This window comes from Mus caroli, unplaced genomic scaffold (assembly GCF_978045245.1).
Source record: "Mus caroli unplaced genomic scaffold, Mus_caroli_1 scaffold_6, whole genome shotgun sequence".
Lineage (NCBI taxonomy): Eukaryota > Metazoa > Chordata > Mammalia > Rodentia > Muridae > Mus > Mus caroli.
In genome coordinates, this window is record NW_028227261.1 from 94,802,062 (window position 1) to 94,828,231 (window position 26,170).

Here is a 26,170-nt window from a genome sequence, read left to right on the forward strand (position 1 = left end):
GGTGTAGCTTAGTTGGTAGAGTGTTTGCCTACCAAGCATGAGACCCCCATGTCACATAAATCTAGTATGGTGGACCCGCCTGTGATCCCAGGACCTGGGAGATAAAATCAGAAGGATCATAAAGTCAAGTTCCCCCTAGCTACATAGGGAATTCAGAAGGAAGGAAGGAAGGAAGGAAGGAAGAAAGGAAGGGAGTTGCACTGAAGTTTTATATGACATATGTGTTGCATATTATATTAAAGCATTTACTCGGGGCTGCCATAATACAATATCATTGCTTAGGTAGCAGATGCTTGTGCCTCAGTTCTAAGCATTAGAAAGTTCAAGCTCAAGATGCCACAAGGTAGATTTCATTCTAGAGCATCTTCTCCTGGCAAGTAGCTGGCCCCTCATGCATGACCCCGTCGTGTTTGCTTTGGGAGAGAGCCAACAAGCTTTCCAGGCTGGCCTCACACTCAGAGATTCCCTGCCTTTGCTGGGATTAAGGCTGTGTGCTACCAATACACCAGGCAAAAGTATCTTACGGAGACAAGAACACATCATTTTGCTTGTGTTTTTCCAGTGCCTTACACAACACGTGAGTCATTAGATGTTTGTTGAAGGAATGAGTGAGTTTCAGCCTTTTTCTTCTGGAGCATTGAACTGAGGGCCTCAAGCCTTAGGCAAGCACCCTGCTGCTAACGGTCATCTCCAGCTCCACATGCCAACTTTAACTGGACTTAAATTAAACACTAGTCAACACCGTACCTGCCTGGCATCCTTTCTGGCATTTGGATAATACTGGAATACTGGAAACTTGGTTCTCTAGAGGCACTCAAATTATAAATAGGTGTTAGGAAATCATATGTTGGCAATCACGCAGCCATTCCACGGGAAACCTAGTGCAGTTCAGTGAGCCCTCTAAACAACCCATGGAAAACACCAGGGTTCAATATAGCCAATAACGAGGCAGGCTTCAGTCTAATTACAAATTATCACACATTAAGGAATGGAGGATGCAAAACCAAAAAAAAAAAAAAAAAAAAAGCTGGGCGTGGTGGCGCACGCCTTTAATCCCAGCACTTGGGAGGCAGAGGCAGGCAGATTTCTGAGTTCGAGGCCAGCCTGGTCTACAAAGTGAGTTCCAGGACAGCCAGGGCTATACAGAGAAACCCTGTCTCGAAAAACCAAAAAAAAAAAAAAAAAAAAAAAAAAAAAAGAATGGAGGATGCATGGCAGCTAGTAGCATATAGCCATGTATCTACTTTCCTTGTCTTCATGCAAAGTAGGAGATGTTCAAGTCCAACCACATATTACCACACAGCCAGGCATGGGGATGGAGGCAGAGAGTTTGGTTACAAGTACCCACTTCTCTATCAACAACCAGATGCTATATTCCAACCGGGCTGCTCTGAACTCCAATTGGCCAACCCTCATGGCCACGTTTTCATGAGTCACCTACCGCATGGTGTTCTCTCCTCTCTCCACCTTCTTCTTCCTTCATGATCCTTCTCAGATCCCAAGCTTGGGAACCAAAACTCTACCCATCTCTCTTCTGTCCAGCTACAGGCTGACAGTATCTTTATTCAGCCAATAATTTTAAATTAAGGAGCAAGGTCACGTAACACCATTTGTTATAAGTAAAGATTCTCTTGTCTCCGAGGCAACCAGATATTGGGGGCCAGTATTAGCATTATAATACACAGCAACAGACCAAACTTCAACAAAGATCCAACTACTTCTGCCTCCATTGCTGGGATCAAAGGTAGGTGTCACTACTGCTTGGCACCATTAGCATTCTTGGTGGTTATAAACATAAGCACCTTCTACTGGGTCAGTTCACTATCATAAATAAGCAGAACAATTGTGGCATCTTGGACACATTGCTTTATTTCTCAAACTCTCAATGTATCTTCACCTTTAAGATAGGAAGATGACAACTGTGTCCTTCTAAAAGGCTGGCCTTGCGGAAATGCATGTTCTAGGACACAGTAAGGACTTGTTAAGTGACACTGATCTCCCCTATGGCTTCCAGAACTTTCCCTTCGGCTTCACTGAACCATCAAACTGCGTACATTTGTACTTAAACCCACCTTTAAGAATAAGCTTTCCTTGTCTTCATGCAAAGTAGGAAATGTTCAAGTCCAATCACATATTATCACACAGCCAGGCATGGGGATGCAGAGAGAGAGTAAAAAGTTTGGATACAAGTACCCACTTACAGGTATAATCCTTAGGCAACCAACATCCAATACCTTCACCATCAATTCCAAACTACTCATCTTTCCTGATCTGGTAAAAGTGCCAGTTCTTCAGCTCTCATACTGTCCTATGCTCCGCTCTTTGCTGCCATCTACCGGACAGATTGATGAACGCCTCCCCCGCCTCCCTGCCCCCCTCTCTCTCATCAAACCTGCTACCTTTGTAGAGAAAATATCTTGAAGATAATACATTCTAAAGGAGACAGGTCATTTCTCTTAACTAGATGATCCTCTTCCAAGGCTAACAATATCTCAAAAACCAACCAAACAGACAACCAAACAGCAACAACAACAACAAAACACTTGCTGCTCTTCCAGAGGACCCAGGTTTCCACCTGCACATTCAGGTCCATGGAACCTGAGACTCTTTTCTGGATTCCATAAGCATCAGGCCTCCACAGGTCCCAGGCATGCACATACACACATGCAGGCAAAACACATAAAATTAAAACAAACAAACAAACAAAGAGATACATCTAATCAATGGTTCATACATCCTAGGCCTAGCTCCTCTGGAAGCTGAGTCAGTAGTAGTACTTAAGCCCACGTGTTTGAGAATAGCCTGCGTGACATAATAAGAGAAAAGGAGAAAGAAAAGAGAGTGCACAAATAGTCTCCTGGGTGGTTCTATGGTTCAGGCTCCTTTTGGTTATACAAGTTCACAATACCTCCCTCCCCTTGTTTTTGAGACAGGGTCTCCCTATGCAGCCCTGACTGGCCGATAGAAGAAGTTCCAAGAACTCTCAAGGAGAAGACAAAATGGTTTCAAGGGTTACTAGTCACAAAAATCAAAGGCAAAACAATTGGTCATGAGTAAAATTTATCTTTCTGCTGATCATGTTCCTCCTTTGTAGTCATACTGAACTGGCCAGGGAACTATGAATTGTTTTAGAGGAACTTTCTTAAACAATGTTCTTTTAGAATGCCCACTATTTTAATGTGTTATTATTTTAACTACTGTGTAGGCAGTTATAATAGTAAGATGTAAGTATTCACCAGGCCATGATCAGGGGAGTAAACATTTTCAGCTAGTTAACCCTTTTATTTCCCCCGTTTGGGAATTAAAGAGGTTCCTGTGCCCTAGTTCTTGCACTGACTACTTGGGCAACAGGACAAAAAAAAAATTCTCCTAAGAATATAGATCTTATTTATTTTTTAAGTCAGCCTCAGCCTCACCAGGACCTTTTAACTGAAAGAATTTGTTAGGATTTTAAAGCTTGAATAAAGCTTTATTTTCCCAGCAGATCACAGAAGAGACTCAAACTTTATTACCAACATGCTTTATATTTTAGTTACTGGAACTGGATGTGAAGACTCAGGCCTGTAAGTGCCAGCACTCAGGAAGTTGAGACAGGAGTTTTCCAATCTGCAGCCTGGGCTACAAAGTGAGTTCAAGGACAGCCTCTGTGTATCAAAACCCTGTCTCAAGGGGGGGGAAAATCACAATGAGCTGGTTCCAGAGGAACCCCTAATGCTTTGACCCTTTAATACAGTTCCTCGCGTTGTGGTGACTCCAGTCATAAGCTTATTTTCTCTCATGTTTCATAACTGTAATTTTTCTACTGTTATGAATCATAGTATAAATATCTGATATGAAGGATACCTTATACGTTATCCCTGTACACAGGTTGAAAACTGCTATTCTAGGGCAAAGACAATATTCAGAAGTTAAGAATTTGGTAGAGTTTGGGGGTTTTAGCTCAGCTCGTTGCTGCATACAATGTAGTAATATCTCTGCTTCCCATATACAAATCACAGGCAGACATAAACTAATGCAGAGCAAGCACCTAGCACGTGGAAAACATGCAACAATTTTTTTTTCTATGAACTAAGTAAATCTTTGGTATTGACCTTACTGTCTCAGTCCTGGACTGTGCATTGTAAACATTAGCAAACATCAATTATTATTTTAGAAATAAGGTTTAGTGCTCAATACTGACCTTAAACTTGCTATGTAGCTATGTTCCTTGTTCAAGCTCCATACCGTGGACAAAAGATCCTCTTCCCACTACATTCCCAAGGCTGGATTAAGAAGTATACACTACCATGCCCAACTTTATGTGGTGTGAGGTATCAAATTCAGGGCCTCCTGTGTCCTAGACAAGTACTCTACCGATTAACTACATCTCCAACATCCCAATTATTAATTATTAAGAGCACAGGTGCAAGTTGTGGAGAGTGGTTGATAATCACAGAACAAATAATACACCTCAAAACATACTTATGTCTTTTGGGTTTCTGGTTGTTTGTTTGTTTGCAAATAGGGTTTCTCTAGGTAGCCCTGGCTGTCCTGGAACTTGCTTTGAAGGTTGGCCTTGAATTCATAGAGCTATGCCTGGCTCTGCTCCCCTCGTGCCACCACCGCCTGGCAAACGCGTTTACTTAAGGTAAACGTCTGGATTTAGCGTGAGACTATGCAGCATCATCGGGTAACTTCCACTAGCATCTTGGTGTGGCGTTCACTCTTTTGTTTGTTTGCTTTTGAGTCGGGGGTTTCTCTGTGTAGTCCTGACTGTCCTGGAGTTTGCTATGCAGACCAGGATGGCCTCAAACTCCGAGAGGTCCGTCTCTGCCTCCAAGAGTGCTGGGATCAAAGACATGCCCCACTGCTCTCAGCCGACACTTTCATTTTTAAAATTCAGATTATGCACACTAGTGAAAATTTGTACCTATTTAGTGCTTACCTTGTGTATAATTAGACTCAGACGGTAAACAACAAAAACATTCCTGGGATGGTTGTTAAAACCTGAAAGTGTGCTCAACCTCCCTCTGAAGCTCTACTAAAGTGGATTAACATCAGGGTTAAATAAATCCTGACAGACAGACAGACAGCTAATCTCCTGCAAACCTGAAGGGGGGAAAAAAATCAATTTAGGTGCTAGGGACCCGGCTCCATTCCTGCCAATCAGCGTTTGGCTCCGCCCCCAGCTGTACGGCCTGCATCTCCCGTGAGCCTCTTCGACTGTCATTCTTCGGAAGGGAAACCCTTTCCGGCCGAAGAAACGCTTAAACTACGAATCACTTTGGGTAGCGTCCGTTGCGTCCAGTCGATAGGCGGGACTTCCGCTTCCAGGGGGCCCGTCAGTCAGGAGGCGGAAGTTGGTGCCGGCGGGAAGGTTGTAGCGCGGTGCATTGCTGCACTCTCGCCGGGTTCTGCGTGGGCGCGCCCCCCTGCACGGCGGCGACCGGACAGCGAGCTTTCTCCAGGCTCCTCGCATTCCGGGTAAGTAAAAAGGACTGGTGACGCCAAGAGAAGTGTAGCCCGAACGCCGGCCACGGGGCAGCGGCCTCGCGCGGCATAGCGTGCGAGGGTTTCTCACTTCCCGTTGGGTTTCGCCCACCCCGCGCGCGGGCGGGGACTCCTGGGTCACCCTGACCCTTTCTCAGGGTGGCCTTGATCGCCTTCGGTACGAGCTCGGCTTCGCCCATACCGTGCTCCAGCCCCAGCCGTGGGAGACGCGAGTCCTTTCCACCCGGCATCTGCTTAGAGCTCATGTCTTCGCTCAACAATAGTTCTCTACTTCCGCAATCCCGTTCGCGCCTTGTTTTGTTTTGAGTCAGGGTCGGGCTGTGTAGCCCTGGTTGACCGGGTACTCAGGGTTCTTCTGCCTCATCTTCCCGAGGGCTGGAATTACCGCTATGCGCGGTCACGTTTTTAAAGAGCACATTTGTTAAATTAGTTTTCCTCCCCCCCCCGCCCCCCCGCAATCCCCAACCCCGTGTGATTACTTGAATGGAACTCAAGGGTCAAGGAGTTTGTCTTGTGATTCCGGCGTGGCCAAATGCAAAACTTTTATTTCTAAACTTAGAGATGAGCAGGCTTGGGGTTGGAGAGGTGGCTCAGCTGGTAAGAGCACTTGCTACCCAAGCATTAGGGTCTGTGTTGGAATCTCCCGTGTCCCATGGCCGAAGCCGGACGCCTGCACCCCAGAGCTGAGGGAAGGCAGAGACGGAGGATCGGTGAGGGTGGCTGGCTGCCAGCCTAGCTCCGGGCTCAGTGAGAGACCCTGTTTTCAAGGGAAGAAGGTAGAGAGTGATAGCACAAGGCATCTAATGCCTTTTCCTGCCCTGCTCACACATGCACCACACACACAAAGGAACCAGGAGTCCAGGTTTCCTTATTAGTTTTGTGACAGTTGGCCTCCACGTACATAAAAATGCTCATTACAATCATTTTTGGGGAAACATCTTACACAATATATGGCGCAGAGTAGATGCTTGTTAGGTTGGTTGGTTCTTTCTTTCCTTCTTTCTTTCACCAGCACAGCAAATGCTGGAATTTGTTTTTTTTAAATGAACGGAGAGTGATTTTTATAGAATTTTATTTTTCTTCCTAGCACTGATTATGTGGATACTTTACAAAAGGTTGATATATTTGGTAAATACATCTTGATGATGTAAATTAAAAGTAATGCTAAATGTTGGTTTTAACAACTTCAGGCCTAGAAAAAAAAAATGTTCATTTGTGAAGTGCATGAGGAATTTGCAGAGCTAAATTTCTGATTTAAGTCTGCTTTTTACGTGTATCTTTCTTAAGAGACTAAGAAACCAAACTCAGCCTAGCTGTTCTTTTTTGAGTCTGTAATTTAAGGCCAGTGCATTTTATGTGTGCACAAAAATTTTTTTACAGATGATTGTAAAGTCCTGATCAGTGGCCACTGAATATAATTGACCCAGAATAGGAAGATGGCAGCAAATCCTTCAGGACAAGGTAATGCATGCTGGGACTTCTGTTATTACTAGGAACGTTCTCCCATACAGTAAATATATTTGAGGTAGAGAAAATTTAGTATAGAGCAGTTACTGTATCCAGAATTATGAATAGCAAAGTGGAATCTCCCAATTTAAAATCAGTTTATCACTGTATTAGCAACATATTTTTTAACATTACTAATTATTTTAACCTGTCAAGATTAGTGATTCACATCGGAAACTTTTTTCCTTCCATTTACTTTTGTATAGTGTGCATCTGTGTATATGCATGTTTGCACGTGTGTGGGTGCATGTGTGTGTAGGGGTGGGCGTGCATGTGGAGACTACAGGTTAACATCGAGGATCATCTTCCAGCACTTTGCACCTAATTCGTTGAGGCAGGGTCTCTCAGTCAAATCCAGGGCTTGCCCATTGGCTACTCTCGCTAGCCAGCGTTCTCTACCGTTCCCCTCTCTGCCTTCCAAGGCTGAAATGATGCTACATATATGTGGGTTCTAGGGATCTAAGCCCTGGTCCTCATGATTTTGGGAGCAAGTGCTTAACCACTGAACCACCTCCCCAGCCCACATCATAACTGTATCCTCTGGCATCTGTTTTCTTGCTTTTAAAACTGTTGTCAGATAATAACCATGCCTTTATCTTCATTGCTATAAAATTTTCAGTCATTTCACCTGTTACGTTTTTAATCAAATCAGGTTAGGTACAAGTTGCTGTTAAGGAAATTTTTTAAAAATGTTTTGTTGAAATAAAAATGTATTCCCGTGTTTTTAGCTTTCTGAGGGCTGTCTATGTCTTGGACTTGTGGTAGTCCTGCTTCAGCCTCTTAATTGCTTAGGATTACAAGTATGTGCCAGATTCTTTTTTTTTTTTTTTTTGAGACAAGGTATGTAGTCTTGGCTGCCTGGAGCACACGATGCAGACTAGGTTGGCCTCCAACATAGAGCTCTGCCTGCCTCCCTAGTGCTGGAATCATAAGCATGTGCCACCACACCTGGTAAAGGTATTAGCTATCATTTTGTAAGTATTTTTATGCCAATAATTGAAACAGGTCTCTTTCCACATCAGGCCTGAACCATTTGACTTTTAGGTATGTTTGATTCATCATCTCAGGTAAAGGTTGTATTTATGGTCTCTTAACTTCTTTTGAAAGGTTCAGATTAAAGTAATTTGTATTTGATCCTCAGTACTCCCCAACCTCTGCCAAAACTGAACCACAATGAAAACTATGAGAAATCCATTTAGGAAAGGAAAAAAAAAATACTAAAAAAGCCACACAATAAAATCATATAAATTATCTCGTTCTAATAACAAAATTTGCTGGTAACTTTTCTCTTTGCAATTGCAGTAGGAACAGCTACTGGTAGTGCAGCTTTTTGTTGGCTCATAGTCAGATCTACTATGAAGCATCGAAAACCTAAAGAGTAACTAGTTGGATAAGTCATTTGACTTTCATTGCCGTTAGGAACTCTGTTGGTATCACCACGGAGCTGCTGCTATTGGACACCAGCAGGGGGAGTCTATATCATGTTCTATAGACTTGCAGATTTTCAGTGAAAAGTTTAAAAAATTAATATTCATTGGTGTTCAAAAGTTTTTAAAAAATTAATATTTATTGATGTTCATTTATTTGTTTTGAGATAGGGTCTTTACTGTATAGACCTGGCTTGGCCAGGGTTTTTGTTTGGTTTGGTTCTTTTGGTTTCTTTGTTTTGGTTTTTCAAGACAGAGTTTCTCCATGTAGCTCTGGCTATCCTGGAATTCACTCTGTAGATAAGGGTGGCGTCAAATTTACAAGGATATGCCTGTCTATGTATCCAGGGTGCTGGGACCATCGCCATCTGGCTAGCCTGGAACTCTCACACGTTTGAATGTTTTGCCTGTATTGCCTCCATGCATGCCTCTATGCATGCCTCCCATGCATGCATTGCCCTTGGAGGCTAGATGATCTCCACTGCCCTAGACGTGTGGGTGCTGGCAATCAAACCTGGGTCTTCTGAAATAGCAACCGTGGCTCTTGATTGCTGAGTCATCTCTGCAGCTCCTCAATACAAATTTTAAATCTTCATTGTATTTTACCACCTTTAGTATAACATCTGTACTTCTCTATTGTTTATGTGCATAGAAATTCGATGGAGGTTGATTGTCAAATGCCTTGGTTACTCTTAAATAGTAACAGAAAGAAACATGATTTTCTTTTTTAACATTTTAAAGTATACATTTTATTCTTATTAATTAATATTTATTCACTTTACATACAGATTATAGCTTCCTCCCCCCCTCTTCTCCCATTTCCTCTCTTTCATATCCCCTCCCCCCTATCTCCACAGAAAAGGGGAGGGAATCTTATGGATATCAACCCACCTTGGCATATCAAGTTGCAGTAAGACTAGGCACGTCCTCTCCTACTGAGGCTAGACAAGGCAGCCCAGTTAGTGGACAGGGTCCAACAGCAGGTAGCAGTCAGAGACAGCTCCTCCTCTGGCTGTTAGGAGTCCCACATGAAGACAAAGCTGCACAACTGTTACATAGGTATAGAAGGCCTAGGCTTGTCCCAGGCATGCTCTCTGATTGGCAGTAGTTTCTATGGGCCAAGGTTAGTTGATTTTGTTCCCCAAGCTCTCTCTAATGTTTGGCTGTGGGTCTTTGCATCTGAAGAAACATGATTTAAAAAAAAAAGTGTTAGTATATGCCTTATAATTCATTAATGTCTCTGGTGCAAGGGCCAAATATCCATTGTACTTAATTATTGGCTTCATTGGGAGAGCCTAGAAGGTAGTTAAGCACATTGGGTAGATTTGTGAGAATAGTTAAGAAAAGTGTGTGTTATATCTCAGGAACCATCTGCCCTTGGGCAAGGGGCTTACAGTTTAGAGGCAAAGTTTTATGGATCAGTAAATTAAAATTTAAAAGATAACTTTGGTTTTCACATGTGGTAGCTTTTAATTGTATTCTCAGCACTTGGGAGGTGGAGGCAGGAAGATCAAAAATGAGAGATCATCTTCAACTACTACAAAAAGAAAAGAAAAAAGAAATTATTACATAAACAAACTGTTAGTTTTTCTTGTTTTTTTTTGTTTTTTTTTTTTTAAGATTTATTTATTTATTATATGTAAGTACACTGTAGCTGTCTTCAGACACTCCAGAAGAGGGCGCCAGATCTCATTACAGATGGTTGTGAGCCACCATGTGGTTGCTGGGATTTGAACTCTGGACCTTTGGAAGAGCAGTCGGGTGCTCTTACCCACTGAGCCATCTCACCAGCCCAGTTTTTCTTGTTTTGAGATGCCTTGCTGGGTGGCTTTAAACTGAAGGTATAGACCAGGGTGGCCTCCAGGTTGTGACAACATGGCCCTGCCTTCAAGTACTGGGGTTTCAGTATTATCATTATACCCAGCTCAAGGTATCAACTATTATAGTCTTTAAATTTTCATTACAGTTGAACAACGTATAGACTTTATTTCTTTTATCTGAAAGCATCCTGGGGTATTATGTATGTTTATAAAGCAGTAATTGCAAAGGCAAAGCAAAAATCTTTTTAAAATTTTCTAGGAAGAAACATTCAGTGCTGGATATGAACTTATTTTTTTTGTTTTTGTTTTTTCGAGACAGGGTTTCTCTGTGCAGTCCTGGCTGTCCTGGAACTCACTCTGTAGACCAGGCTGGTCTTGAATTGAAATCCACCTGCCTCTGCCTTTGCCTCCCGAGTGCTGGGATTACAGGCGTGCGACACCACTGCCCGGCTGAACTTATTTTTATTTTTTTTTTATTTTTTATTTTTTTAAAGATTTATTTATTTATTATATGTAAGTACACTGTAGCTGTCTTTAGATATTCCAGAAGAGGGCGCCAGATCTCGTTACGGATGGTTGTGAGCCACCATGTGGTTGCTGGGATTTGAACTCTGGACCTTCGGAGGAGCAGTCGGGTGCTCTTACCCACTGAGCCATCTCACCAGCCCCTGAACTTATTTTTAATAGTGACACCTGGGAATTTCAAAAGCCTAATAATTGCCTAATAAATAGTTGAGTAACCTAACAGTTACTCAAGCTGTAATTCTGGGAATCTCCTCTTGTCTTTCTCCCTCTCTGTGTCTTTCTCCCTCTTCCAGTCTCTTTTTAGCTTATGGTGTCTTAGAATTCATTTCTTACTAGTAGTCCAGGTTGGCCTTGAATTCCTAGCAGTTTTCCTGTTTGAGCTCTTGGACTGGGGTTATTGGTGTGAGCTATCACACCTGGGTTCTCTTTTTAATATTTTAATTGACAGTCAGGTTAGCCTAAACTGGCTTTTTTGTCTTTTAAAGTCAACTTCGTGAGTGTTTGTTTGTTTGTTTGTTGTTTTTAACGGTCTGATGTAGCCCTTGCTGGCCTCAAGCCCTTCCTATGCAGCTGAAGATGGCCTTGAACTCTTGCTCTTGCTGCTTCTGCCTCTGACGTTAGAGTGCCCTCAAAGTGTGAGTTGGGTCATCATACCCAGCTCTGTAATGTGTCTTCACTGTGGAAGCCACTACATACTCAGTGACGTCATTAGCTGCTTTGCTCTTGTCTGACCAAGCAATGACTGACACCGGAGGAGAACAGTGTGGATGCCTGTTTCCTGCAGAACTAGCCTGTTCTGTTTCCACTGTCCTTGGGACAAGCTGGCCTTCCCTGGACATTCTATTCTTGGCCCGCCTGAAGGGGGCATTTCAGTGACATGACAGTTGATGTGGATACACTATTTTCCTAAGGGAGCATGTCATCAGGAAAGGGGTTTAGAGTTAGGATGAAGAGTTCTCTGGAAGGCTCATAAAACCATCTTTTTAGAAAGGTCAGAATGTACTGTCATAGTCAGCTATTCAAAAGGAGTCTGCTGTTACTAGAATTTGGTGGTATAACAAGAGCAGAGACAGAAACTGGGAGAGGATAAAATGCTAAAGTGGATACAGCATAGATATATTTCCCCAAACTTCTGGCCATAGCCAGGTTGCTGGTGCCTAGTTAAATTCAGAACTGCAAGTTACAGCTATGTCTGGTTAGGCCAGTATCTATGAATGTTTTATATCCCATGCCATCCTAGCCAGTCTCTCCCTCTATGGGATGTTTTCCACCTACTAGTTCTAAGTTAGTGTAAAATTCTCACAATCCGTCAGATGGGTATTTAAGTGTGCTTAGGTCTTCTCTGCTTGAAAATACTCTCATTCCATAGTCCACTCTAGATCTCTAATTGTCTCCTCTCCTCAATATCCTTTGTGAGTTTTGTTTTGCTTTGCTTTGTTTTCTAGGTAGGCATCATCAGCTGTAGACACTTAAGGATATACAAACAAGTATGCTCAGGATTATAAAGCTTGAGAATGGCCTATAGGGGGAGAATATGCCTTTTGATTCTGGTCTCTTGCTGCTGTGGGGGCACACATCCCTTGTTAGCAGATCATGAGATAGGTTTGCAGAGAGATGCTAGAGATCTGAGGATTTGGAGTAGACTCCTTCACTGTTGACATATTGGCGTTTAATTTGGATTTATTTTGATTTGTTTTGAGACAGGGTTTCTCTGTGTAGCCCTGAATATCCTTAAACTCACTCTGTAGAGCAGGCTGGCCTTGAACTTAGATCTGCCTGCTTCTGCCTCCTGAGTGCTGGGATCAAAGGCTAGAGCCACCACTGCCTAGCTACTTCAGGACACTTTGCAACATGTGCTGAGATCTTATCTAAGTTTGAAGCTTAGAATCAAGTCAAATGCTAAGTATTTGATAAAAGGAGGTGTCTCTATTCCATAAGTTGTGCTCTACTTCTTAGGATTGCTTTCTGGTCTGGTCACTTGCAGTTCTTTAGCTGTTTCTTGAAAAAAAAAAAGTATCATTTCTGAATGAAAGTAGCTGAGAATTTGATCTGACTATACATAATAATTTTTTTCATAAAACAGTTTACAGACCTGTAGATTAAGCTGTGCAATATATTGAGCTACTAGATTTTGTCCAAAATAAATGCTATAACCCATACCTTGGTGACCAAAATTATTTAGATTAGAATCTTGGTGCTGGGATTATATTTAGTGGTAGAATGCTTGCCTGGTATATCCAAGGCCAAAGTCCTCAGTCATTTTTATTTTGCTTATGTGCCCAGCTACTGTGTTCTTTGCCGGGCGGCGGGGGGGGGGAGTTATTTTGTGTGTGTGTGTTTTTTTAAAAAACATGTATGGGTGTTTTGCTTACATGTATGTCTGTGTACCATAAGCATGTCTGGTGCCTACAGAGGCTAGAAGATGGCATCAGATGCCCTGGGACTGTATTAAGTATTGTGAGCTGCCACATGGGTGCTGAGAATTGAACCCAGGTCCTCTGGAGAGCAGCCAATGCGCCTAACTGATGAGCCATTCTCTCTCTCTCTCTCTCTCTCTCTCTCTCTCTCTCTCTCACACACACACACATACACACACACACACAAAAACACACACACACGCTGTTTTGTTTTGTTTTTTGGGATTGAACTAGCACCGGTTGGCCGGGAACTCAAAGCAATCCACCTGCCTTGGCCTCCTGAGAACATATGCTGCCATTACTGGGCTTTTGGGGTTTTGTTGTTGTTTTTAAGTCAGGGTGTCATATAGTCCAGACTGGCCGTGAATGAGCTGCTTAGTAAAAGATGGGACTGTGAACTTCTGATCTTTCTGCCTCTGTCTCACAGGTGTAGGTATGCACCACCACATCTGCTTTATACTATGTTGGAGACTGAATCCAGGGTTTTGTGCATATTTAGCAAATATTACCTACTGACCTATTGGTTTTTTGTTTGTTTGTTTTTTGTTTTAAGAGATAGGGTCTAATATAGCCCACGCTGGCCTTGAACTCCACCTCTCAAGAGCTGGAATTATAGGTGTGTGCCACCAAGTCTGGTAGTGTTTTATGCTCTTAAAGTTGCTGGGAAATGGCCAGTATGACCGTGTTAGAGAAGAGGAATTTTGTTTTCTGGTTTCTACATGGCCTCACTCTAAAATGCTTCTAATTCTCCATCCCTTTTCTTTTTTAGGTTTTCAAAATAAAAATAGAGTTGCAATTTTGGCTGAACTGGACAAAGAGAAAAGAAAATTACTTATGCAGAACCAATCTTCAACAAGCCACCCTGGAGCTAGGTATTGGCCGTTCTTAATCGTCCTCACAGGGAGAAGCAGTGCCTCCAGCTCTCTGGAGGCCCCGTAACTGTCAGAATTAGGTCTACACTCCGAGCTTTCCTTACTCACAAACTCCTGTGTTCATCGTCTGCTCATTCCCATTATAGCATGGCGTTGTATTTCATCACGGCTGCTGTTGTCTGAGATTTGTTCTGAATACCCGTAGATCCCAGTGCTTAGCACAGAGCCAGCTATCCAGTAGCTGCTTTACAATCTCATGAATAAGCGACTGCCAGGTTTTTCTGAAAGTTCACAGTTGTTATGCCTGTGTGGGACATGGCTATCCTAAGTTCAGTCATCAGACAGACAATGATGTTTTACTGTTGATGAGCGTCATGCTGTTGGCTAACAGTTTTATTAAAAGTCCAGTGTGGTGGTGCGCATCTTTAATCCCAGCACCTGGGAGGCTAGATGTCTGGGATTTCTGGGAGTTTGAGGCCATCCTGGTTTACAGAGCTAGTTCCAGAACAACCAGGGCTACACAGAGAAATTCTGTCTCAAAAACAGAAACAAAAGAATAAAATAATAAGGATGATGACAGACTGAGTTAGAGGGGCTATAAATTATGAAACCTATAGTATAGATTACTTGAATTCCCATACAGATAACATAGGCTTTCTTCATAAATTAATGTAGATAATGGGAAGGTGGATGCTTTTATTCTAGAAGGTCTTTTAAAATTTTTATTTATGTTTTATAAGATGATTTTGCTGTGTACCTTTGGCTGGCCTAGAATTTTGTGTCCATCCCTGAAGTCCTGGTATTACAGGAATGCACCACTATAATCAGCTTAGAGATGTCTTTGTGTCCCTACAAAGAATCTACAGGGCCTGAGCGCTGGCTCAGTGGGTGACGAGTTCTTTCCTCCAAGCCTGACACCTGGGCTCTGTCCCCAAGACTCATGTGATACAGAGAACTGATCTCCATACGTGCCTGACACAAAACAAATTACAATAAAAACCTTTCTAAGAGAATTGATAATGAAAACTGTAAGATTCAGTGTAAATCCATAGTGGCTTAGGGATTGGCTCAGTGGTCCAGTCTGCTTAGTGAGCTTGAGGCCTTGGGTATGATTTCTAGTACCACAGATTAACAAAACAAAACAAAACAGGTGACACTTCTTCAGATTTATTGTACAGCATTGTGATTAGTTAATAATTATGTGTACCTGAAAATTATGGAGATCTTGTATCTATCTCATAATAAAAATATTGGCATATGATGGATTGGTTATTCAGTTTGATTTCATAATTTTAATATAAATAGATATCAGAACACACCATAAATATGTTCAATTTTATATGTAAGCTGAACCTCAATTTTAAAAGTAATTACTATAATAAAAATGTGCCAATCTAATAAATCCCCTTATATATTTTTTAAAGAAAAGAGGAGAGTCTCTGTGTTTGGTAGCCAAGTAACCAAGGTTTCTGTTTTAGCATCTCGCTCTCCAGACCCTCTCTTACCAAGGACTTCCGGGACCATGCTGAGCAGCAGCACATTGCTGCCCAGCAGAAGGCAGCTTTGCAGGTGAGTGAAGGAGCCGACCGTCCCGGCTCCTCATTCTGTCTCAGTGGGCAACTTGCTCCACCGACAGTTGTGGGTTTGCCAGTGTTCACTCATGCCCAAAGGGGCTGAAGGCCACTATGGTAATAATGAAAGTATCTCTTACAATGTTAATGTAGCATGATTGATTCTCTGCTCTGCTTTGTCAAGGGATTTCTTGTTCACAAAATAATTTGAATACATAGAATGATCTAGAAAACTGAACTGGCTAGTTTAATAGCACCGTAAATATTTTCAATTTGCCACAGCATTACTTTATGTGATTGTCTTCCTGGGTTACTCTTTGGATGTTTTTGATGTCTACACTGCTAACATGGGAAATATATCAGAGCTCTTACTGTTGGGCTGTAAGTGATGGTTCAGCTTGGAAACAAAGTCATCATTTAGTAGTATGTTCATCTTAGATAACGGGTTCGCAGAGATCTTCCGTGAAATGCCTTCTTTTTCTTTTGTGGATAGGTTATCTATGTAACCCCTGTAATATCAGCACTTCAAGGGTGGACATGGGAGGATCCTTCTTGTAGTTCCAGGCCAGCTTAAGCTATGTAGCAAAACCCTATATCATAAAACTTAAAAAAATACAAATTTGAAAGGCATAGTGTAAATTGCCTTTGCTTTTAAGCAGAATCCCAGAATTAGAAAGGACATTATAAAAATCATCTCTCCTTCAAATGACGAGAGGCCTTTTTTTTTCCTATTTTTTATTAGATATTTTCTTCATTTACAATTCAAATGCTATCCCAAAAGTCCCCTATACCCTCCCCCCCACCCCCACCCTGCTCCCCTATCCACCCACTCCCACTTCTTGGCCCTGGTGTTCCCCTGTTCTGGGGCATATATAGTTTGAAAGACCAAGGGGCCTCTCTTCCCAGTGATGGCCGACTAGGGCAGCTAGAGACACGAGCTCTGGGGGTACTGGTTAGTTCATATTGTTGTTCCACCTATAGGGTTGCAGATCCCTTTAGCTCCTTGGGTACTTTCTCTGGCTCCTCCATTGGGGACCCTGTGTTCCATCCAAGAGATGACTGTGAGCATCCACTTCTGTATTTGCCAGGCACTGGCATAGCCTCACACGAAACAGCTATATCAGGGTCCTTTCAGCAAAATCTTGCTGGCGTATGCAATAGTGTCTGCGTTTGGTGGCTGATTATGGGATGGATCCCCAGGTGGGGCAGTCTTTGGATGGTCCATCCTTTTGTCTTAGCTCTAAACTTTGTAACTCCTTCCATGGGTATTTTGTTCCCTATTCTAAGGAGGCCTTTTTTTTTTTTAATCGAGGGGGAAAATACTGATAGTTTTAAAATGAGTTCCTTTTTTTTTTTTTTTTTTTTTTTTTTTTTGGTTTTTCGAGACAGGGTTTCTCTGTATAGCACTGGCTGTCCTGGAACTCACTTTGTAGACCAGGCTGACCTCGAACTCAGAAATCCGCCTGCCTCTGCCTCCTGAGTGCTGGGATTAAAGACGGGCACCACTTGCAGCCCTGCCTCAGCGTTGGTGGTTTCAGTGCCACTGTTCCCTTCCCAGGCTGCCCTTCTCTCCCAGGCTTTTTATCTGGTGACCTTTGCTGCTGTTTCTCCCCATGTCAGAGAACAAAGAGCCCCACAGAGACAGATAAAGAGGCGCTAAACGCATGCCCCATACCTTGTGTTAATCCGAATTGTGTTACTGTAAACAAACTAGATCTTAGGAATTCAGAAAGGATAAGGAATTTTAATGCCTTGGTTAAAAAAAAAAAGTGACTTTTCATAACTTAACTGGTTTTGGTTTTTTTGTTTTGTTTTGTTTTGTTTTGTTGTTTTTATCTTCCTCAGCATGCTCATGCACATTCCTCTGGCTACTTCATAACTCAAGACTCTGCATTTGGGAATCTAATTCTTCCTGTTTTACCTCGCCTTGACCCCGAATGAAGAAAGTGCCGGCGGCGATAAGGGAACTTGTAATATCAAATGTCAAAGTTCTCACTCAGCTCTATACAAACTGACTTTCAGAACTTTGGAGAACTTAGCTTTTGTTTCTTTAAAGAAAGGAATGAGTAAGTGAGGGAAAGAGAAGAGGAGCTGGGCGCTGAGACCTCGGGGAGCGGCGGCGGCGAGGACCTGGCTGTGCTGGCCAAGGCGGACTTCTTTGTATTGCCATTGGACTTTCCCTTGGACTCAGAATTGCTTAGTCTCATGAAATCTGCATCACCTTCAACAAGGACTGAATGAATTATCATGTGGGAAGCCTTGGGTTTGACCCCATCACTGCACATACAAGCTCTAAGGACGGCACATGCCTGTGATCTCAGCACTAGAGGAATCGAGGCAGAAGATTGGAAGTTCAAGGCCATCCTTGCCTAGGTAGTGATTTTGAGACCAGTCTAAGGTATATGAGACTGTGCCTCAAAAATAACCAAAATCACCCAAAAAAGCCATTAATAGTCGTAACTTTAAAGAGACGAAGATGCTTTTTAAAAAAGTGAAGAGCGGGCTTACACACTTTGTGGTTGCTTGTGCTAAGAAACAAGCTATCTAGAAATAGGCTCTAAGCTAATAACTACTTCCAAGAAAACTCGCCAGTCAGACTCATCTTAAGTCTTTTTCAAATAAATGCTACAGTGGTAGCAAATGAATGATGTGACTAAATACTGTTATGAAAAGCAGCTTAAGTAATGTGGCAGCTGTAAGTGGATGTGTACTCTCATTTCATGTTGCTGCAGAAGTGGTGGGCCTGAGTGGTTTTATTTTCTATTTTTTATCTAATTGAAGACTTAAAATTAGGCAAATTAAGGCCTTTTAAATCATTTTACATAAGGTTAAACAAGTTGCTCAACAGGGCCAAACTTGAACAAGAACAGAGGTGCTTATTTATATCTGTACCTCCCACCACCCTCCCTTTGCCCTATAGAATTAGAATTTGATTAAAGTGTGAAAAGTATGGCTTAGAGAGTCCTATAATACCTTACACAAAGATGTCATGATTAAAATTCTATTTTATGAGGGAGTTACTTTGTAAGGATCCTGTCATTTTCTGTACCCAAGGATTGACCCTAGGACTTTAACAGTTATGGATGTGTTTTACCGAACCTCATCACCCCGGGTAACTGACTGCATCTGCATCCTCTCTGCTGTTGGAATTTAAACATCTTCAGTTGGGGCAATATTCAGTGTTACTCCCTTCTGATAGTGTGCTATAGGTGTTGTCACCAGCCACATCCACCGTCCTGCTCAGTGTACGGGAAGCAGCAGTGAGCAGTCTTCCTGGTTCTCCACGGAGTCACCACACTGCACCCTGTGTCTGCTGCTGACCCAGGGGCCATCCAGCTTTCCTCTGCACCTCCTAGTAGTCTTCCTCTTGCATTTCTTGGAGTTTCTGTGCAGTGAGATCCGTGACTTACTGACATGATTCTGAATCTGTCTACTGATGTTAGGAAGAGAAAAGGGTTTCCGCTGTCGAAACCTTGCCTACTATGTGACGTTGTAATCTAGGTGCTTGTTTTCCCTTCCTGTGTCAGATCAAATACCCGGATGGGAACAACTCAAGGGAGAAAGGGCTGATCTAGATTCACAGTTTGAGGCACAGTCTGTCATGGTCAGGAAGGTCAAGGCAGCAGGAGCTTGAAGCAGTTGGCCACATCTCCTCCACAGTCGAGAACTAGAGAACAAATGGATTCTACTGTGCTGTCTTTTTGTAACCAGTATTCTAGCCAGGGAGTGATGCCACTCATCAGTGGGTGGAGCGTCTACCTCAGTTAATACTATCAGTAATTCCCTAAGGCATGCCCAGAGGCTCATCTTGTAGTGGTTCTAGATGTTGTCATGCTAACAGTCCAGTCCCATTAATCAGGAGGACTTTCCAATGGTCCTCTGCTTCGGGTACGTACCCATTTCTGTGGGTACCTATTAATATCTACTCTGGTATATGCTGTGTTTGAGGGACAAAAAGGTCACAGAGAGGGAGGTGACATTTTTGAGGACCCCACTCTGGCATTCAAGTTGTCATAAAGTAAGCAGTTAGGGCCCAAGACAGGCATCTTGGAGTAGACTGCAGTCTGACCGGGGCTGGAAGTCTGTAGATGACAGAACTGGCAAGGGACTGAAGGGACACCCAAGCAAAGGTCACATTTCCAGCCAAGCCCAGTGTGGTGGATCATGCCTGTAATCCTAGCACTCAGCTAAGGCAGGAGAATCACTATGAATTCAAGGCCAGCCTGGGCTACAGAGTGAGAGCACAACCCTCTCCCAACCCCCAAAGAAGTATGAAAAGGAATGAGTTTCAGGGATGAAACTGCAGTGTTAAAGCTAGCGCTGGACTCGGTTGAAGCCTGAGTGAATCCGTTGCTGGGGTCACGGGTGGGTGCCGTGGTGACGCACACTATAATCCCAGAACTCGGGAGGCAGAGGCAGGCAGATTTCTGAGTTTGAGGCCAGCCTGGTCTACAGAGTGAGGTCCAGAGCAGCCAGGGCTACAGAGAAACCCTGTCTCAAAAACAAAAAATAGGAACAGTACACAACTGACTGTTGTACTTATTTAGGCCAATGTTTTTTAAAGTACAAGTCTCAGCCTGTTTGAGCTGAAAAGGCAGCTTGATGGTTTAATGCATTGTATCAGCATTAAATAAACAAACAAAAAAAATAGAAAAATAAAACTGTACTGCATATATTAATTAATAGGCACGTTAGTTTCAAAAATGTTGTGTGACTGACTATATGTCTGTTTAGTTTATATTCTACTCTATACATCTTCAAGGGCAACAAGTGTGGTTTTTCTCCGTCTGGTCCTTCTCTTCGTCAGTGTGCCCATCCAGAACAACCCCTAGTATGCTGGGTAATTATACCTACGGTTGCTGAAGGAGTGAATATAAGAGCACACCCGACCTATAAGAATTTCTCTCTAACTTACCTTTTAAATAGAGTCTCCCACTGAACCTGAAGCTCGCTGATTTAGTTAGACCGCCTGGCCAGCAAGCCCCAGGGGTCCTCCTCTTCAGTACTGGGATTATAGGCTTTTATGTGGGTGCTAGAGGTTAAATTTAGGTCCACATTGCTTGTAGTGTTACAATTTGAGCCTTCTCTCTACTTTCCCAAAAGGTGTTTGTGTATGTGTTTTGCTTTTAACATGAGATATGGAAGGTAAATTTTGACAGCCACCAAATAATTGAAATGACAGCACATTTATGGTGCCAGAATAAAACCAAAATGGCTCAGTAGTTTTAGAGGCAGGTATGGTAGTTTTATTCCTCCCTCCACGGGATCAGTGAGCGATTTCATTAAATTTTGCTTTAGCAGGAAAGAGCCTCATGAGTTCAAAGCCTCGTTAGGCAAAGGCTTTGGCAAGATACAATTCTGAGAACAGAAGATGAACAGAATTGGTAATCTGATTCAACCCCGCCAGCAGATTCTCACCAGTGAACACAAGTCCTGTTGCGACTTTTAAAGCCAACCAGTTAGGAAGTGCCTTCCCTATTCATCTCTGCATTGTAGTGCTGCACAGTGCATGCCCTCCCTTGGTGGGTTTTTTCCTCCCCAACCCCCCACCTTTTTTTGGTAGCAAAGAATGAACATGGACCGTAAAGGGGATGGAGAGGGAACGCTGTCATTGTATAATTAAATCTAACCATGTGGGTGGAAACAAATACCCTAGTACTGCTGAGTCTGGTGAGAGAGCTGAGGAGCTGAGCGTGGCGGGACAGATGAAGGCTGTGTCAGACAACAGCATTTGAACTTCACTTACAAGATGGAACATGTTCAGACAGGAAAAACAGTATATATAGCAAAGGCAATGTCTCCATGGAGGCAGGAGGATGTCATGAATGTAGAAGCCATCATGGATCAACCAAAGTATGATTTAGCTGGAAAATGGATTCTGATATTTTAGAAATTACTCTTAGGTGGACTGGGACAATAGTTCATTCAGAGAATGTATGACACATGAAGTTTGAAATTCCTTCCCCAGCACTGATACTTAAAAAATGAAACCGAGTCTTATATTCTTTGGTATAAGCTGGGAGCCTGAACATTCAGGGGTTATGTATGTCAGGTAAAGAGATGAATAGATTTGGCCCTCATTCGCTCTTAAAAAAGGAAAACTTGGGCTGGTGAGATGGCTCAGTGGTTAAGAGCACCGACTGCTCTTCCAAAGGTCCTGAGTTCAAATCCCAGCAACCACATGGTGGCTCACAACCATCCATAACAAGATCTGATGCCCTCTTCTGGAGTGTCTGAAGACAGTTACAGTGTACTCACATATAATAAAATAAATCTTTAAAAAAAAAAAAAAAAAGAAAACTTGGGAGACACCAAAAGAACATGAATAATTCTCTACTGTAGCCATGGACCTTGCTGTCTTCCCCATTTCACTTTGGACCCTTTTCCCAAATTGCTTTTAGCTCTCCTCTCTGGTTTCTAGTTTAGATTTGTCTCAAAGAACTTTTAAAATAAAAGGCCAGATACCATCAGGGTGTTGATATAATTTTCCCCTAGCTCTTCTTCCTGTTTTGTTCTTCCTAACAGTCATATCTTTATTGGACACATTTCCTTGCATGGAAGCTGACTCAGCCATGTGTGCAGACATGGGCCTTACTTACATGCCACATAAACCAGAGTAATTCCCCGTTTGGGTAAGTCCCACCTTAGGCAGTCCTCACAGAACTGGGTCAGGAGAGTCTGCTGGGGTTTTAGAAAAGTTATATTTTTTCATCTGAGAAGATTTCCAAAAGGGATGCTCTTCAGGTGGATAAAGGGAAGTATTGCTGTTGACAGCCAGGTGGCCATGGTGTGGAACCAAACCTTGGAATGAAGGCACCACCCTAAAGTTAGTTCAACAACCCCAAGATTCTGGCTTCCCTTCAAAAATGTCCAATTTGAGATGCGATGAGTCCTCACTAAAGTGGATTTAGGTTGGGGTCTGGGGTTTTTGTCGCTTGTCTCTCAAAGATCTTCATTCAGAGTACTGATGTGCCACGTGGGGTAGGCAGTGGGATCTCAGAACGCTAGTGTTTTGTTTTTGTTTTGTTATTTTTGCTAAAGATTTATTTATTATTTATATGTAAGTACACTGTAGCTGTCTTCAGACACACCAGTAGAGGATGTCAGATGTCATTACAGATGGCTGTAAGCTATCATGTGGTTGCTGGGATTTGAATTCAGGACCTTTGAAAGAACAAGCAGTGTTCTTAACTGCTGAGCCATCTATTCAGCCCCTTGTTTGCTTATTACCTCCCTTGCAGCTCAGCCTCCACAGACCTGCAGACCCTCCATGACACCCTTTCCCGATTATTTCTCCACTGTGTGATGTGCAATTTTTGGTTCAGTTGCAACAATCCACATATGCAACACAAGTTTGTCCCGGTGCCCTATGCCCCCATTCTTTTTTTTCCCCCATTATATATATTTTTTATTAGATATTTCCTTTATTTACATTTCAAATGTTATCCCCTTTCCTAGTTTCCCCTCTGAAAATCCCCTATCCCCTTCCCCCTCCCCTGCTCCCCAACCCACCCACTCCCATTCCTAGTCCTGGCATTCCCCTATACCGGGGCACAGAACCTTCACAGGACCTAGGGCCTCTCTTCCCATTGATGACCGACTAGGTCATCCTCTGCTACATACACAGCTAGAGCCACAAGTCCCACCATGTGTTTTCTTTGATTGGTGGTTTAGTCCCAGGAAGCTCTGGGGGTACTGGTTAGTTCATATTGATGTTCCTCCTATGGGGTACGCCCCTATTCTTATGTGTGCTCCTCTCTCGTTGGAGGTGCCAAGGTTGGACTTCTCAAGAGAACACAGATCATGAGTTGTACCCTGGCTGTAAAATTCAGACTCTCACCACCGTTGCCACTATGGGGATGTAGCATGTCCAGGACACTCAGTTTGACCACCATAACTCTATTTTTAAAAAGCCCATGTATGTCAAGTGCTGTGTGGTCCTTTATTTACATCGCAGAAGGGCTTTGACTGCTTCTTCCTAAGCCTGTGACCACTTCTGCTATTGTGGAGCCACCAGTAGTCCATAGCCACTTCAGTTGGACGGGGCAGATATCTAGTCTCCAGATCCTTGACATCTTTTGCTTCCAAGGCTGCCCTGGGAGAAGAAACAACTGGAAGTGCATTACCGGTCACCTGCATCGTGCCCTGAGGCCACTTGCCCGGAGATTGTAGTTGCCATCTTCCCTCCCTACCTTAGTCCCTACAGAACCATGTTTTTAGCATGTGTATGTGTACAGTGTTAAAGACCTTCCAATATGACCAGTCCTTTTCAAGCCTGGGCAGCCATCCCTTCCAGGAGACTGTTTTGGCTATTTCTACAGCAGCTTCCCACAAGAATGTCTAACCACTTGTCCTGGGTGGCTCCATTCTCTGGTTTTCTTATTTTGATTTTCTTCTCTTTTCTCCCTACTACCTGGCTTTTTGTTTTGTTTTGCTGTTAAGTATTTGTATTTTTCTTTTTAAATTTTTTAAAAAAGATTTATTTTAGGGATACGAGTACACCATTACTCTCTTCAGACACACTAGGGCATCAGACATTATTGCAGATGGTTGTGAGCCACCATGTGGTTGCTGGGAATTGAACTTAACCTATGGAAGTCAGTGCTCTTAACTGCTGAGCCATCTCACCAGCCCTTACATTTTTTTTTAAAGATTTACTTATTTATTTCATATATGTGAGTACACTGTCACTGCCTTCAGACACACCAGAAGAGGGCATCAGATCACATTACAGATGGTTGTGAGCTACCATGTGGTTGCTGAGATTTGAACTCAGGACCTCTGGAAGTGCAGTTGGTACTCTAAACCACTGAGCCCTTTTTTAATTATTGAGTTATTTATTTACTTTCCATCCAGCTCTCCTCCCCCCCTCCTGGTCCCTTCCACTCCTGGCTTTCCTGTTGTAATGCACTTTAAAGGCTCTCTACATTTGTCTTCTTTTAGTTTACAACCGATTCTATTCCTTCTGCCTCCCACCTAACAAATTCCAAGAGTGGCTCTGTGCTTGACATCAGTGCTGATCCCAGTACTCTCCTTGAGCCCACCCAGGTCAAACTTACAATAATGCGAATTCACCGAAATTATTTTTTGTAAATTCCATTCCCTTAAGCCCGACTGTGAATTTTTGTTTTACTTGTGCTCTCTGACCTTCTGGAACCTCTCAGCTTCCTCCTGCCTGAGCCCTGCCCTCCGTTCCACTGGCCAGCTTTTCTGTCCAAGTACAGAATATTGGAAAGCCTTGAAGCTGTACTTTAAACCCCTCTTGCTTATAGTCATCCCCGTGTCCATCTGTCCAGTAGCATGGTTTTCTTGCTTATAGTCATCCCTGTGTCCGTCTGTCCAGTAGCATGGTTTTCGAGTGACACCATTTGATTACCTCTCAATTTCTCCCACTGTTCCTGACATCTCCCCTCATGGTGGTTAGTCTCTAAAGTGAATCTCAATCTGTATGCATGTGTGCAAAGGGGTGCAGGAAAGAAACTGCTGACACCACTGTGCCATTATTAGGGGGAAGGTTTTTATTGTGAATAAGAGGAAATACCCAGAGGCATCTGGAAGAGTTCAGGGCAGTGAGAAAAAGAAGTATGCTGGACATAGAAGTAGCAGAGGAGGGACTCCTGGGGACAGAAAACAGTTTCACACATTCCCTCGGAATGCTGGCTTTCATCTAACTGCCCTGCATCCTTCTGTAGTCCAGCCTGAGTTCATTTCTAGATAAATGTACACCCTGAGATCTAAATTCATATGCCTCTGTTCTTAAGAAAAGATGGAGTCTCTCTCCTGTCCCCAAATTTAACATCTCCAAATCCAATGGCACATATCTTCTTCCCAGCACACTGCTGCAGGTTTTCCATGTGCAGGAAGACAGAAGAAGCCTTCCTTATGCATTCTGCTAGAGAAGCAAACCCTACAGCACAAGGCCTTCTATTTGAATGTGTTGACCTCTGTGTTAGCACTATGCACTTTAGCCAGCCTTGAGGAACTAAGAAAACAGGCCCTGGTAGCCGGGCGTGGTGGCGCACGCCTTTAATCCCAGCACTCGGGAGTCAGAGACAGGCGGATTTCTGAGTTCGAGGCCAGCTGTGAACAAAGTGAGTTCCAGGACAGCCAGGGCTACACAAAGAAACCCTGTCTTCAAAAAACAAAAAAACAGGCCCTGAATATTTTTCTGGGCTTCACATAAAAGCTGCAGTTGAGAAGTATTTAGATAATTTAGGACTCCCTGTGCTAGCACTGTGGGAGTGGGTGAGACTGCCCTAACAAATCATGTATGGTTGACCTGTGTAAATGAATTTCAGAGGATGAGTTGCCTGACAGAGAATCTGGAGATACAGCTGAAAAGCCAGAAGAGCGGTGTTTTAGTGTTCTAGCTGTGAAGAGACACCATGACCGTGGCAGCTCTTATCAAGGAAACCATTTTCCTGGAGCTGGCTCAGGGTTCAGAGGTTTGGTCCATTATTGTTATGGTGGGAAGCATGGCAGCACATAGGCAGATGTGAAGCTGGAAGAGCACCACATCTGGATCCACAGGCGCAGGAAGAG

At 43.1% G+C, this 26,170-nt stretch overlaps 1 protein-coding gene across 2 annotated transcripts; it reads left to right on the forward strand.

Moving 5' to 3' along the window:
• Window positions 1-5,334: 5,334 nt before the first annotated feature.
• Window positions 5,335-20,323, forward strand: Inip (INTS3 and NABP interacting protein). 2 transcript variants are annotated; one of them, XM_021160524.3, is made up of 5 exons: window positions 5,335-5,463; window positions 6,871-6,951; window positions 13,955-14,057; window positions 15,536-15,626; window positions 17,474-20,323. In XM_021160524.3, exons 2-5 carry the CDS (start codon window positions 6,927-6,929, stop codon window positions 17,567-17,569), a joined length of 315 nt encoding a protein of 104 aa, XP_021016183.1. In that variant the 5' UTR covers window positions 5,335-5,463; window positions 6,871-6,926; the 3' UTR covers window positions 17,570-20,323. The 2 variants fall into 2 exon arrangements, with proteins under 2 accessions (XP_021016183.1, XP_021016184.1); XM_021160525.3 differs by lacking the exon at window positions 6,871-6,951.
• Window positions 20,324-26,170: the final 5,847 nt, after the last annotated feature.